We start from the raw sequence: 16,166 nt of genomic DNA on the forward strand, positions 1-16,166 counted from the left end.
TATAATTTTAGTATTTCTTTAATTATTTTTAAACTATTATATTGTATTGAGTTCTGCTCCTGGACAAGGGCTTTTACAGGCATCATCCACCAACTACAATGTTTAAAATAAAAAAATTATTCAGCAAATACCTGTAAAATATACATTGTTGTGCTCACATGACCCAGGTTAGTTGAGTAAGATATTTGAAAAAAATATATTTTGTGTATATTTTATTAAAATTTTGTGCTTTATCCATAGGACCTGTTTTGTCCCTATTCCCAAGAATCACTGTCATTACATAAGCTGTCTTAATACACTAATACTTCAGATTGAGATATTTAAAAATGCACAAAAAGTGAAAGAATAAAACATTTATTTATTATACTGGGAACACTGGCCACAGGCAGGGCTTCAGTCTGCTGGTCACACTGGGAGAACTCAATGACTTCTGAGACGTCCTGGTTCACAGGCTACAGCCAAGGATAAAAGAGAAATTATCCAAAAGTGTAATAGAAAATACATACATGTTTCTTTCACATTCAGAAAAAAAGACATTTTCAGCATGTTGGGCTCTGACTCGTAGCATCTTTATAGCTAAATACCGACATGGTGAAGCTGAGCTGGAAACAGACTGAAGAACAGCAGCTCCAGCTCTGATCCTGACTGATCTTTCCTCACTAAATCCTCTGGTTTTTAATGAACTTCTCCTCTAACAGTGGTTTTTCACCATCTCTCTCTCATTAGAAAACAGTATGAAAACATTAGCTGCTGCGCTAACAATCAGCGGTTATTTCGAACCAATTAAGCTACATAGGAAATATTTCTCGGTTGTTTAGAAGCGAATTTCTGGCTGCAAAGTCAAGTAATTCTGATCTGTCATCCTTACCTGTGAAAGGTAATGCCAATGAATCCAGTTTGTTTCGTAAAACAGTTTAAACAAGTTCACACAGCACAGGACTTAAGGAGCTCCGATCACCCTGCTGCCACGGACGCTGTTACGTAGGACTCAGCGCTCCGTGAGGGGTCTACGTATGTGATGTCTATGTTATGATAAGCTCCAGACAAGACGCCATACTGCTGTCTCCCGGTCAAACATGTGATGTCACAGATACGTTGCGATTGTGGGAGCAACTCTTTATCAAACACCATTTCTTTAGGCAAACTGACAAACCTATCTTTGAATTTGACTAAACAAGTGTTTAATTAACATTGTATTTTTAACATACAACACCAACACTGGTAATCTAACACTTTGATTATGCTCTGTAGATTTCGATTCATTCCCTAAAAGATTTATTATGGAAAGTATTTTTTTCTTTCCGTTTAATATTGTCTTTAAATGCTGGTCCTCTAAGATGCAAAATACAAGTAAAATGTCTTGCTTAGGAAAAAAACTGTATTGTACAATTATTTTGCGGTAGTTTACTGCCAGTCATCAGTCTTGATTGTGACAACAGAAGAAGACATCAAATTGACAATATCCTACTGTATTTTGGAATAACAGTATGTTACTGCTGGAATTTCACTGTAAATTTACAGCCATTTCTAAGAGTTTGATAGTGATGCAGCGAAGAATTGTCGGAGTTTAACAGAAGCAGAGAAGTAGTGGTGAAGTCAGCAGGGTGGTTGTTTTTTTTAAGGCGTTAAAGTGAAATGTCACATATGAATAATGTCTGTAAATATCAGTTGTTGACTATAAGGATAATATCTGATACCGATATCGGCTCAAATGTTTCTGTCAGTGCCTCCCTGCATTCATGACCTGCATGTTTCGGCTTGTTGCTCTTCTGGAAGTTGATCATTGACAGCAGTCTCAGGTTTTAAGCCTCTAGCTGTTTTCCTTCCAGGATTGTCCTCTGAAGTTCAACATCACATCTTACAATGATGACAGGTTGTCCATGGAGATGCACTGTGAGTTTTCCCCTCCGTGTTGGTTAAAAAGTCCCATTTAGAGCAGCTCAAGTTTTTCCATGTTTGTTGTGTCAACTTCATGGTGTGTGGCAAACTGCAAAGAGGACCTCCAATGTCCATCTTCCAACAATGACTATGGCTATTTAGCAAAGGTTAGATGTCATGTTTGTTTGTCACACAGCAGAATGTGAGTTTGATGGCTCTATCTTTGCAAGGCCTTGTTGTTGATATTTACTGCTCCATTTTTCAATTACTATTGTTATTTTTTCCTTTTTTTCTGTTTCTCAGGTGTGATACTCTCCACATCCCAGATATTCCCCTTCCTAGCTCCTGTGACCGACTGTGTTGAAGCTCACCGTGTGTGCTCCACTGACCCACAGTGTGAGGCGCTGTACCGAGGCTTGGAGCTGTGCGCGGTCGATGCGTCAGTTGCACCGTTAGGGGAACAAGAAGCATCTGAGTGCCTGGAGAGACAGGACGCCCTGTTGGCCAAACACCCGTCACTTCTGGCCTGCAAGTGCCAGCGTGGCTTCAGGAAGGAGGAGCGGTGCCTCCGCATATACTGGAGGGTTCGCCTCCTGCCAGGTAAGCTAGATCCCTGCTGGGGCTGCAGTGAGTTAGGGTGCAGAATAATAATATTTATAAATATAACTTTATTTGGAAGGAGACAATATATAGTTCAAACAGAAACGTCACCATTTGGTCCACTGTATGAGATTGTAGCATAGGCTAATTTTCATCTACGTTCATTATTAACAAACATTTTTACGCACAAATAAATTAGGAAGAGTAATTTAGCTAAAACATATTTGTTTCATCAATGACAACAAAGTAAAACCTTACCCAAATTAAATAATCAACCAGTCTAAGAGTGTTTTCAGGTCATTAAAAAGATTTTTAAATAAATATACAGAGTGAACTGAAGACTACTCTACAATATGAAAGAACAGTAGTAGAAACAAGTAGATGTTTCTTTGCAGAGAATATTCTGCATCATCTTCTGCTTGGAGTAACACTGAAAGCTAATATGAGCAGGCTAATTAGCCAGACCGTGTTAGCTAGATAACTTTGCTTTCAAAAGAGCATTACCTTTCTCTCAGTAATTGGCAGCTTTTAGTTTCCAGTCCAGAACTTTCTAAGCAGCCAACTGTGTTTCTGTGTCTCTAAAGAAGCGTGACCCGAATCAGGAGAGGAATCTGTTCCAGAACTTTCTCTGGTATTTTATCAAAAGGACTCCAAGCTGTAGGAGCTGTACCACAAACAAGTAAATGGTTTTTAAGCTATAACTTTTCGAAGCTGCCAAGGCTCTTGTGATGGACCGGCGACCTGTCCAGGGTGACCCCACCTCTAGTTGACTGCTAGAGATAGGCACCAGCACCCCTCACTACCCTAGTAGGGATGAGGTTGTAGGATGGATGGATGGATGGATGGATCCAGCTCCCCTGTCTTGGCCTGGGAAGGCTGGCATTCTCAAATTTTCCCTCTCCCCCAAAGGAAACCATGTCTTCAAACAATGGACTGTAGTAGTGCTTGGTGTTCAGGAAAGGTAAGCACATTGTCCCAACCAGCCACAGAGGATCCACCTCTTATGTACAGCTGTGACAGGAACGTCAAATCCACATTGATTCAAACAAAGAACATGATTTCATCAGATAATGTTTCCCTGGATCTGTTCAGCAGCTGGTTGTGCATCACTGATCTGGGGAAGACATGACACCAGAATACTATGAAAACAATATAAGTTAAGGGTTTGGTGTTGTTCTGCTCAGAATCATTGGTTTCTGTCATTCATGTGGATAACATATTGACACTGTTTAATCTTTATATTCCCTTAAACCATTCCTACGGTAGTTAAACTCTCCTATAGAAACAGTCCTAAGAGGAGTAGCTGTGGTAAAACAAAAATTGTTTCTGGAAGTCAACAAATAAATCGGGACATTAACTTGACCTCCAAATTTCTCCCATATCTGTCAAACTGAGTGTTATTGAACCATCTCACAGCTTTAAGAACTGACGGCTTGGAGCCCCTCAGACACGACTGAGGGGAATTTCCAACTCTAGCAAATCAGGACTGTTTTACTGTAAAAATGAGAGCTGTTGTGTATTGAGCTATTGACCATTACCTAATAATCTGATTTATAGAATATTAAGGTGCCACTCTAGTGAAATGTTATCAGTCTAAGGAAAGCAAAGATCTTTACATTTTTGCAGTCTGTCATTCTGAGGTCTGAGCAGCGAGCATCACTGGAGATCAAAGACTCTTTTAACAGGAAGAAACTTTCAACTGAAACAGGATCAATGTACCCAGACTTCACCGAGTCCATCACTTTACCTCTACAAAACAATCCCAACCCTAACCATTACGAGTAAAGACCCTCCAAAGTTGGAGGGGAAGGGAAAGTCTTTCACTGATATGTGTGACCTCTGACTCTGATATTTTGACATTTATAAATCTATCTCAGTGGTGTGAACTTTCTGACCTGTGGCTCAGTCAGAGGAATCAGTATGAGACGCTTTTATGTTTATTTGCTTTCCTACTCACTACCTGACTTTTATGTCAGTTTATTTTCCATAGATTTCTCATTCTGTCTGGTAACAGTCTTCTCTTTTGACCCTAAACATCCTGAGCTGGCCATACGTTCAAGTATCGTCTGATGAAAAGCCTTCGCTCAGAACACAAAGAGCGGGGGCTCACCAGCACATCTGAAGTGCTGGTGTATTGTGTGCATTAGTAAGTGAGCTAACACTAGCCGGCAGACTCCTCTTCCCCTGTGGCCTATTAGTCAGTGGAGCATTAGTGTAATTACACACTCTTCAGTTCCCAGTGCTGCTATGCTGCTCCAGCGTTTCATTACCATAAATATATGGCCAGGAATAGGATTTACATACATAAACATTTTACATGCCATTGGATTCTTGATTGAGTTTGTTCTTTGAATTGTGTTTAAATAATTTGCAGGACAATACAGCCTGTCCAGCAGCCCATCGAGGCTCTGCTAATGGGATTCACAATTGGAAAGAAATAGCCAGTAAATACATGAGGTTATGATTACTTAGCATTTTCCTTCTGAATGTATATATTTAATTTGTTCGACTGAATTATATAGATTTGTATTAAACAGTGAATTGTCATGGGCTAATTGTGTTTTTCCTAATATTATCTATTAAGAGAACTTTAACATTAATTAATTTTATGCCTTCTTACAAATGGTGTCTGTTACTGGATTAGTATAAAACAATTAGCATAAACAGTCTCTCAGAATCTGAAAATTGACTATCAGCAGGCACGTGCAGAGGCGGGGGCGAGGGGGACTTGAGCACCTGCCCCTTTTGCTCCTTGTCCCCAAGTGCCCTATTGGTCCAATTTTTTATTTTTGTTTTTTTTGGTATTATTATTTCCTAAGCCCTCTTCTGACACATAATAACATGTACTAAAATTATTTGGTTTTGTGTTGGGGTTTTTAGCCTTGTTACCTTTGACTTATTGCCTGTGACGCAAGTAGAGTGGCACCTTAATATTCTATAAATCAGATTATTAGGTAATGGTCAATAGCTCAATACACAACAGCTCTCATTTTTACAGTAAAACAGTCCTGATCTGCTAGAGTTGGAAATTCCCCTCAGTCGTGTCTGAGGGGCTCCAAGCCGTCAGTTCTTAAAGCTGTGAGATGGTTCAATAACACTCAGTTTGACAGATATGGGAGAAATTTGGAGGTCAAGCTAATGTCCCGAGTCAATGACATAAGGCGGCTAACTGCGGAGCTCAACGTAGAGAACGTTCCAGATTACAGAACAGTTTTTGGTAAATTAAAAAAAAAACGTTTTTGGTGAATAAAGTGGAGTAGGCTTGCTACTTGTCAGATGACGGAAAACGTTGAACGTCGGATAGTTTCTGCTTCAGCACTGAGTAGCGGTTTAAGCAGAGAGATAATGAAATACAACAGACACTGACAGGCCTCTAGTCTGCCTTTCTCTGAAGAACTACTCAGCGGAAGGAGACAGGTGAGGAGAAACTGTTCTATCTATCGATTCAGTATTTTTATCATACAGACATTAGGCTGTTGTTGATGTGTTGTTCATGAAGCTAGCTGCTAGCTAACGACTTTGCTAGCAAAGCAAGATAACTAAAAAGCCTCTTCCCTGTATCATTAATGATAGCAGTCATTCTTCAGTATCGCTTATGCAATAGGGGCACATCGCTCTTCCAAAACCTATCAACTCCATAATGGATATTTGTTTTCTAATTTCCTTTGCTGCAAAACATTGAACGTTGTATTGTTTCTGCTTGAGCATGGAGTAGCGGTTTAAGCAGAGAGGTATTTATTCTAGAGGCATTTATTCTGGTGTTATGTAAATGTATCTTGAAGGAGAATAGCACTTAAATAAAAGTCCAACAAGGATATCCATTTAGAATTAAAAATAACTCACCCTGAACTACCATGATAGATATAGCTAATATTTGTAATAAAAGTGTCATTCATGAAGGGGAAAAAATTAAATCCAGACTTTAAGTAAGTTTAGGGTCTGGTTCGCAGAGTATGAGGTTAATTTTTTCCCCCCAATTATTAAATGATGTGTCCACATTAAAGTTTGATGCAGCTCTGCTTTCCTGAATGAACCATCTTCATCTCCACTGCAAGTGTAGCAAACAGGCAGCTTTTTTATAGATTACAGTCACTAAAAGGTTGCATTGTGCCCTTGTTTATATTTTTAATAGTGTAATTCTGTAAAGACAAAATATGTCTGATTTACATATCTTGCTAAATTGCGGGTTTGAATATTGCAATACTTTCCTATAAAAAGATAGACCTGCAGAAAGAAATTACTAATAAAATATCTTACATATGCATAGTTGTATGCTCTATATAGAGATTTTCCTTAGCTTTGATTGTATACCTCACAATTTTGTAATTTATCATCATTTATTAAACTCTGAAAGCTGTGGGGCTTTGTTAATATTCTGTCCTAGAATGCCCTTTGTGCCCTTTTTTTTGAGCACCTGCCCCTGTAGTGGTCTCTGCACGGCCCTGACTATCAGGGTGCACTGCACTTTTGTTTCCTTCCATCCTTCTTTCTTTTTTTTTTCTTACTGGGATCAACAAATAAATCTTAAAACTGCAGTATGTAACTTTTACAAAAAACATGTTTGTAGATAAAAGTTTGGTTGTCACAGCATATGCAACCTCTGGTAAGCTTCATATCGTAGCGTCCTTAACGTTTGAGCTGGCACATTACATACATCATGAGGCAAATGTTATCAAAGGGGTAAAACCAGATCCAGTCATTTAAAACTTCAGAATCCACACCTCAAGCACCCAATGGTTTCTCCATAGCCAAGTGTACAGACCTTCTGTACGACACAAGTGTTTACCAGGCTAAGCTTTTCCAAATCCAGAATGTTTCATGTCAAAATAGTTTCAGAGCTCAAAGGAATAAAACAGCAAATTTGCTGGAGTATGTTCAGCCTTCCTGTTATCTACTGAAATATACTCCTGGTCAGTTTAAAGATTTGTCGGTACAAATTGTCTTCATGTGGTAGACATATTTTGTGTTGGTTCCTTTGTACAGTATATTCTGTTACATTAGGAGGCAGAAGTGTTGATCTGGCTTTAAATTACAGAGGCACTGTGTACTTCTGTTCCTCCATGTCTCTCTTTTGTGTATGATGTTTTCCTGACATCCAAGGCTGTATGCTCTCTGGGAGCAAACAAGAACAACAATGTTCTAGGTTGGTTTGATGCATTCCTGACAGAAACCTTTTGAAGAGTGAGGCGTTTAAGGGAAAGTACCAGTGTAGTGAATTCATTGATATAATGAATGTATGTATAAAAATAAGTATGAATAGTATAATGTACTATTTTACAAGGGTCGGCCCAGTTTCTCCAGCAGAGTGACCGAGAGCAGCCCAGATTTCTGGGGCAGAGCTGACCGGGCATGCCAGCAATTTATGCCTGGTAATAAAACACATTCAAACACACAGCTGCCCCGAATGACCACAAATCAAACCAAGAGCAGGGAGGGAAAAACAATGTCCATCCATTGTATTTACCTTACAGGTCGCTGGGGGCCAATTCCTATCCCCTGCAGTCATTGGCTGAAGAGCGGGGTACATAAGGAGGCTTGCTTTAAAGAAAATACTGTATGAGGGAGATCTCTGATGCCCAGCTTACACAGAAGTGATGTAATGACGAGCTCACATTTAGCAGTATCCCAACATTTGATGGCCATAATGTGCACAAGACTGAAGCAGGAAACAAAGATGTTTATGACAGTAAGGCTCTTCTACACTAACATATATGGACATCTGTCCATACATTGCTTTGCCTGTGTTAGGTCAGATCTGTGAGATGGTGATACCAACGTAGAAGAAATACTCAACACTTGTAAAGTCAGTATCTGCACTCTGAATCGCCATGTACTGATTTCAGTGTCACCTTCTCATGTATTCCATTATGTCAGCATTTACTTGGCCAGTAGGCATTACAATGTAAAGGACTGAATGGAGTCACGGTGCAGGAGTTATATCTGTAAAGTATGGCTGTATGACTGTCAGGAGGGAACATTTAAAGGCTATCAATTCATCAAAGCCAGCACAGTGGATGTCTGTTTATCTACACCAGTGATTACTCTCTGCCACATGTACGATAGGAAACTCATAAAACCAAGTCAGTGAGTAGCATTTTTCACTTTGGATGTTTCTACCTTTGGGGAGCTCTCTGCTCTGTAGGAAATGCAGAAGGAGGTCTTTGTTCTCCCAATTAGCTTCTGGGAAGAACATGTTCAGTCTGCTCAGTGCAGAGAGCTGCTGGAAAATACACAGTCCTGTTTAATTTGCAGATCTAATTAAATAAATCTCACGGTCGTTTATTTTGGTGACATAGCAGAATAGAGTTAAGCCAAGTTCAGCTATGTCTGACATTCTATCAATGATCCGTGACAGATTCCGTATTTGAGTAAGTTTTAGACTTTTTTATATTCTTAGTTAATTTTCCACTGGGTTTAGATTCTTTTAATTAGTCATTTAACTCAGAATTATTTTTAACTTATGCCTCTTTTGAATTTTGGTGAAATTCATTATGTTCTATACGTGTAATCTGTAGGGTTTTCTATGACAGTGGTGGCCCATATGAATTATAAGAACGACTCAAGCTGGGAACTTGGGGAGACTTTTTTGACTGAAGTTTTAGTATTTTCTCAGATTATTTTTATTGAATACTCTGACCTCATCCAAAACTCCATCCAACAGTGAAGAAGAATCGGAATTTAAATGAAAAGCTTATAATTTGCTTTTATATCCACATTCTAACCCTTATCTATGTTTCTACACATAGATATTGGACACAATCAGCTGACATGAGCTTCTTCTATGGCAGAGGTTCCAAATCTGTGGGGCGCGCCCCCTAGGTGGGCCCAGCAATGGCCATTGCAGGGTGGGGGCAATGCACTGAGGGCGCGGGAAGCCGTCTGGATGAAAACAAACAAAACAAAAACATGAACGCTGCACCCGCTGGGTTTTTACCTTAGAATGGCCAACTCTCTGTTATTCCTATGTCAATTTGATACAGTAGAGGCTTCCACACTTCCCATATTTGTGTCCTCTGTCACGTTTATCAGCAGTTAAAACTGTTGAATCCGTTGTTAACATGTGGTATACCTGTTTTTCCGAGCCCCCTTTAAACGCAACATGAGCGCTACGACGCCTGCGCTGGGTTTACACCTGTGCGGCAGCTGCTGTACAGAGCTATGCAGGTGTGTTAGAATCATGGCAGCAAACCAGCAAAACGCAAATAACTTTTCACTTTTCACAGTTTTTCCCCCAAAAGCTGTTGAATAATGCTGTTGGATGCAGGTAAAGTTAGCTAAAAGATGACTAGCTAGCTAATATCAGTACATCACCTTAAGCTTAACAAGTAGCCTGTAGGCTACAGATTTTGTTGTCTATGTCCAGCTACGTACATTCATTTTGCCCCCAAAAAAGTCGATTTCTCCCACCCCCTTTCTTAGAGACAGGGAGTCTCTAACAATCCTCTCCACCCCCCCTCACACACGTTGTTCAACCAGACAGCTATTTGTAATCCATAGGGGGGCCCCAGAAAATATTTGGAAACCAATGAGGGGGCCCAGGAGAAGAAGTTTGGGAACCACTGTTCTATTGGATGGATGGATGGATGGATGGATGGATGGATGGATGGATGGATGGATGGATGGATGGATGGATGGATGGATGGATGGATGGATGGATGGATGGATGGATGGATGGATGGATGGATGGATGGATGGATGGATGGATGGAGTCATTTTTCTCTTATCCCAGTTGATTTAAAGTAGCAGCATACCTTTCTGTGAACTTGTTTTGCTTTGACTGTGGTACTGTTGGCAGTCTAAATGTTGTTCTAATTCATAATGGGCCACTTTGGGTGGGAAGATGGGTGAACTGATGCTTTTCTGTTTTCTCATATAATTGTCCTACTTTTATTCCTTCCAACCTGCTGCTGTTCTTGCTCAATGTAGATCATCCTTTTGCCAATCTTTAAAATTTTCTCTTTTTTTCCACAGGAAGGGAGGAACTGGAAATATCACCCTATGATGACTCCATGATTGACTCTCGCATGGCCTCTTTAGTGTCCGGTAAGATACTCACTTTCTATGTATAGAGTGAAATATTTAAAGCTTAACTAAAAGCAGTCATCATAAACAAGTCAACACACAGCTTCAGGTATTACAGCTGGAAACTAGAGATCAAGTTGAAACCTGGGAGTAGTGATGAACTCTAATCTGAACCTTCAGAGCCACATAATGACAGTTATAAGGTCAGCCTTCTATCACCTGTAGAACATTTCCAGGATTTAAGAGCTAAAGTCAGTGAGATCTAGAGAAACTCCTCCATGTGTTTATCTTTAGTTGTACTTATTACTGCAGCAGCATCTTCACAGGTTCTCACTAAAACATCAATCCTCCAGGTGCAGTTGATCCAGAACGCTGCTGCTGGTGTTCTGACTAAAACCAGTAAGACAGAGAACATCACCCAGTTCTACAGTACTTGCCTGAGAAAATAGACTTTAAAATACTGTTAGTTTAGAGCTACTTTTGATTCATAATAAATGAAACATTCATCAACATATTTGATGTGTATTGATGATTTTGATGATGACATTAATAAAAATGTAATGTTTATTTCTGGTTTTCTCAACTGTTGACTTCATGTTGTATCAACCTTCTTTTATGACTTTGTATTTTTGTGTTTTTATGATGTAAAGCACTTTGCACTACCTTGTTACTGAAATGTGCTACACAAATAAACTTTATTGATTGATTGCTTAGCAGTTACCAGACAACATCTGAAGGCAATTGGTTGCACTGAGAGAAAATATATCTGAATTCTTTTGCACACCGCACTTTTAAGTTTTTTATTTGTAAAAATGTTTTGAATCATGTTATAGAGGTCTGTTCCTACACCTTCAGAAAGAGAGAGAGAAAAAAAGAAAAACAAACAAAACTGAGAAACCATAGCAACAGACAACATATGCATATATATTAATAACTGCAACATTACTGTAAAGGTACAGATATACATCTGGTACAAGCTAACACAAAATGCATTTTAGTGGCAACCACAGCCCAACATAATGTGTATCTGGAAACAGCTAAATCTAAACATTAATTAAGTTTATACAGCACAACTCAATTAAGTTTGGATACATTGAGATTCATTTGGCAAATATGTATCAAAAAGGCCAGATGGTTTCAGTTTGATGTGTTTCTACATCCAAAACAAACAGCTTACAATGGAGAAACAGGATATATGACACAGAATATCATATGTTCTTACCATATTTAGTTGCTGGCTGTTTTCCCATTCTCTCCATGTTCACCCCTGCAGGTTCATCCTTCATGCAGCTGGATGGTGAGAACCAGTGCCTGAAAGCAGCACAGGACTGCGGCCTGTATGAGAAGTGCGGTGCTCTTCGATCAGACTATGTGTTTTCCTGCACAAAGCCAATACCCAACACCAGCCGATGCAACCAGTACAAGTGCCACCGGGCCCTCAGGCGCTTCCTGGAGCGGGTACCAGAGGAATACAGCCTGGGTGTCCTGTTCTGCCCCTGTACCAACACCCTGTGTGGAGAGAGAAGGAGGAAGACCATCGTACCCTCCTGCTCCTATCAGGATGCAGAGAGTCTGCAGCCTAACTGCCTCCACCAGCAGAGCTTCTGTCGCCGAGACGACCTGTGCAGGTTAGACATTCAGCTAACTAAATGGTAGTTTATAGCATTACAAATTACAGTGTACATACTTTTTAGGATATGTCTAAGAGTGTGGACAATTATTGAATTTTTCTAGTTGCTGGTAAAGAGGGCAGATGTTTTCTTTTTTTTGTGTCATTTTTTTAAGAATATGAGCTCAACATAATGTTTCCTTCAGAGGTGATGGCAATATTATAAATATCACATATGTTTTCCCTTTTTTTCACTCTGGACAAACTGTAAGTGTAATAGCTGACATCAGCTTTCAAAACAGCATCTGCCCCTGCACTGCTGCCGCCTCCACCTGACATGAGAAATGGTTCTGTAAACAACACAGAAATGAAAGGAGACACATTAATTTGGACATAAACAAGAATCTGTCAACTCTGCAGAGAAAAATGTTACTGAACTAAAAACACTTTTCTGTCTAACTCAAATTCAGACACACCTAAAATCATTCACCTAAATTTTCTGCCCACTTTTTCCATTTGATGTGGAGCTGTTTATGTTTTTGCCAGGTCCAGGCTTGCTGATTTCCTCAGTAACTGCCAACCATCTCATCTGACAGCCAGCGGATGTTTGAAAGACTCAACAGGCCTCTGCCTCCGAGCCTATGCTGGGCTTATAGGTACCGACACAGAGAGCACACATCACCTGTTCATGTTGCTGCTTGGCCTCAATCTAAGAACCAGGTAGTAATTAATCTGGAGCACCACAGTCAACATGACGTAGATGGATTTTCAAGCCCAAAAACTGCAGAGAAAAAAACGGACACTAACTTCTCTAAAAGTCCAGGTTCAGTCTTTGAAAACTCTTCTTAGCAAGTTTTTCTTTTTTTTTTCTTTTTTTTAAATAAGCCACAGCAATATCAAGTCTCTTATTCTCAGGTGCTAATAAAGAGAATAAAATATATTTTGATAACTCTGACTCTCACCCAGTGACCATCAGGCCCCTATATATATGAGATTAGTTTTGAAACAGAAAAAAACCCCCACATGCTTCACTAATATAACCTGCTTATGTCAACAAACCACACAAATATCAATAGAAACAAAATGATATTGATACATTTCAGTCTGTGTTTAACATTTCCCATGGTTTCAAAGTAAAGGCCAACGCTGTGGCTGCTCCCATCCCATTGAGCATGGCTGCCTCTGCTAATGCAGTGATAACATAAAGGCTTGTTGTCATTTTATTTCACAGGTTAAACTGAGAAAGAAAACTGACACATTCACTATCGATTTGAGCAGTTTAGAGAAACGTCCTGACCTGTGCTGTGGAGTATTTTACCCAGCAGGATGTTTCTCTTGATGAAAAAGACGTCTGCTTCACTATGAGTGAAGTAGTTGTGATGCGTATGGTTGTTGTGAGACATCTGTCGGGACGCAGAAATGCATGTTGAGCTATTAGCATGTTTATTTCAACATTAACTTTCACATGATTAGTTTTTACATATTGTTACAGAACAAGTTGTGAATTGAATAAATGTGATCTAATGTGGTGCAGTAGAGTCTGCTTCTCACTTTTGGCAATAATGTGCTTCATTATAAGGAAATGGTTTGATTTAATAGCAGTAAAACTTTATCTCACGGGAATGCTGTCTTGGAAATCTCAAGATTAAAGTTTGAAGCCAAAAAAAACAGCAAAGCTTAATTGACCCAGAATAACTGCTACATTCTTGTTGCAACGCCAAATGAATTTGTGCAAAAATAGCTAGAAGAAAACAGCAGAGCAGAGAGTTGATGGGTATGAGATAGATGGCCAGGGCAGCAAAGTAAAGAGAGGCCAGAGTGTAAAGAGAGATGACAGCTGACAAACGCATGTGGATGGCCGAGTGTTGAGTGGCTTTCTGCCAGCTCTGTTGGTGATGGACGAGTTCTGGATTGGACTCAGAGCTTTCAGACAGATATAACTCTTCACACCCTGTCAGACACTCACAATCCCCGTTCTCTGATTGTAAACAATCAGGATTAAAGTGTGTGTATCGAATGCAGCGTGTTCAGAGAAACATCCAGGGTATCCGTAGACACGTTTTCTGATGCTGAGCTGATATTCTGACCTGCAGGAACCATCATGACTCCCAACTACATCAGCAACAACTCTGCTGATGTGTCGCTGTGGTGCAACTGTGAGGGCAGTGGCAACCAGTGGCAGGAATGTCTGCGGCTGCAGCGCCTTTTCACCCACAACAGCTGCCTACGTGAGTCCGCTCTGTGTGCTGATTGCTGTTCTTTGTTCATCCCAGATTCACGTTAGCTGGCCCATCAAAGGTTCATGTTCCTGTCAGATCTCACCTAAACACATCGTAATACCACAGTGGTATTTTACAGTTGAATTGCTGATCGCATGTCAAATTTTTCCTCAGTCCAGCCAATGAGTAACAGTTTAAAAATGTTATGTCGACTATTGGAGATAGTAGATATCTTCAGTAGTAAGGTAAGGTAAGGTAAGGTAATTTTATTTATATAGCATGTTTTCAGCAACAAGGCAATTCAAAGTGCTTAGATATTGAAGATATTGAGAGAATTATAGAATAATTCTATAATAATTCTGAGTGTTTTTACAATTTGCTAAAGAAAGATCCTTCAAATAAATTTATTGCTGATTATTTTTAAAACATGAATGAAAAAAATTGCCTCAGTAGCATTTATTTTAAAATTGCCTAATGGCACAATTAATTCTCTACCAGAAGTATTACTACAAAAAAGTATAGCCCCCTTAACGATTTATTCTAGAATTCTACCTAATTTATGTTTGTTTATTTATTTATTTATTTATTTATTCATTTATTTATTCATTCATTTATTCTGAATTCCAGGATTGTGCCGCTCAGGGCGGCAGCACGTTGGACTAGCTCTGTACTTTCGTTGAGATATTTTTATTTTTTAAACTTTCATTCCTGTCTTTCTGAGTGAACATTTTATTTATTTTGGCAACCGTTCTTTCTTGTTTTGGATACTGATTTTGTTTTGGACTGATTTTTATATTTTTCATACTTTCCTATTTAGCTATGATACAACAGAGCACATTGTATCAAAATAGGTGGGCAGCTCGGTGGTTTACAACAGGGAGCAGCTGATTAACGTTGGAAAAGCTGAAATAACTCCTCTGAATCCAGAAATCTCAGAGGAGTTGGAAAGGAGGCATGGTGGAGAGCAGAGAGGAGAAAGTTCAAACCATCCATTATAATGGGCAAAGTGGGATTGTTAGCTAACAGGAGGGATGAACTTATTTTTCGTGCCTGTCATGGGTTAATTGCAAAGTCATCTCCAGTTGTCTGGACGACATCTGCTTTCACTACTGGTTCTCTTCTGTTCCCACCCCGGCCCGGCTAGGAGGATTCTGTGCAGAAAAACTTTTAATCTAGCTTGTAGAGAGCCTGTTTGAGAAACACAAAGCTCCTGCCAAGAGCCACAAACAGAGCCCAGAAATGTCAGAGTTGTTCCCCTGTCATGGCTTCACTAGATATCTTTTATAAGCTTTTCTTCATGCAGCTATTGAACCTTAAACCACATTTATTACTTAATAAACATACAAATCTGAATGTGTCTTATTCTGTGACTCATATGCTATGCTTGATTGTAATACATCAGGATACCCCAATCATTCCCTCTGCTTAATTTTTTTGTTTTGCTTTAAATTTCATTCAAAGAGCCATTAAATAGTCATACATTTGACTGGTTGATACCCAGATTGATGAGGCACAAGAGAACCTTTTCTGAAAGATGGCAGTCCTGTTACATCCTGGCTCAATTAACATTGAGTTGAGTCAGGATTAACTTTAACATTAACTTTAAAAACATCATGGTGGTAGCAGTTTTTCAACTTGCCACAATTTATAGAACTATAAATTCTGCTTTGTAGCAGAAAATCTAGGATGAGAGTGTTGACTTTGTGACCATTTGAAAAATAACCTTTTCCCTTAATAACTGAAATCACCATTTGAAATCTGCTGCTTGTATTTACTAAATTATCTTCTCATGATGTTAAAATGTTTTGGATGACCTGAAACATTTAGGTGTGACTGAT

The 16,166-nt window shown here is 39.3% G+C and overlaps 1 protein-coding gene and 1 long non-coding RNA gene across 2 annotated transcripts in view; one reads left to right on the top strand and one right to left on the bottom strand.

Annotated features, from left to right (window-relative positions):
- Nucleotides 1–338: 338 nt before the first annotated feature.
- Nucleotides 339–952, bottom strand: LOC148156657 (uncharacterized). Its single transcript, XR_015764392.1, has 2 exons — nt 869–952; nt 339–452 (listed from the first exon to the last, which is right to left on the bottom strand). It is a non-coding gene; the product is annotated as an uncharacterized LOC148156657 (long non-coding RNA).
- Nucleotides 953–2,090: 1,138 nt separating this feature from the next.
- Nucleotides 2,091–16,166, top strand: part of gfra3 (GDNF family receptor alpha 3) — a gene marked incomplete at its 5' end in the record, with an annotated part of 32,013 nt that continues 17,937 nt past the window's right edge. The window contains 5 exons of the mRNA XM_014970531.2: nt 2,091–2,478; nt 10,450–10,521; nt 11,774–12,128; nt 12,656–12,765; nt 14,203–14,337. Of these exons, the coding sequence (XP_014826017.2) occupies nt 2,091–2,478; nt 10,450–10,521; nt 11,774–12,128; nt 12,656–12,765; nt 14,203–14,337 (1,060 nt within the window). The remainder of the gene's footprint in view (nt 2,479–10,449; nt 10,522–11,773; nt 12,129–12,655; nt 12,766–14,202; nt 14,338–16,166) is intronic.

This window comes from Poecilia mexicana, unplaced genomic scaffold, assembly GCF_051168715.1.
Source record: "Poecilia mexicana isolate PSO_F unplaced genomic scaffold, ASM5116871v1 scaffold_10, whole genome shotgun sequence".
Taxonomy (NCBI): domain Eukaryota; kingdom Metazoa; phylum Chordata; class Actinopteri; order Cyprinodontiformes; family Poeciliidae; genus Poecilia; species Poecilia mexicana.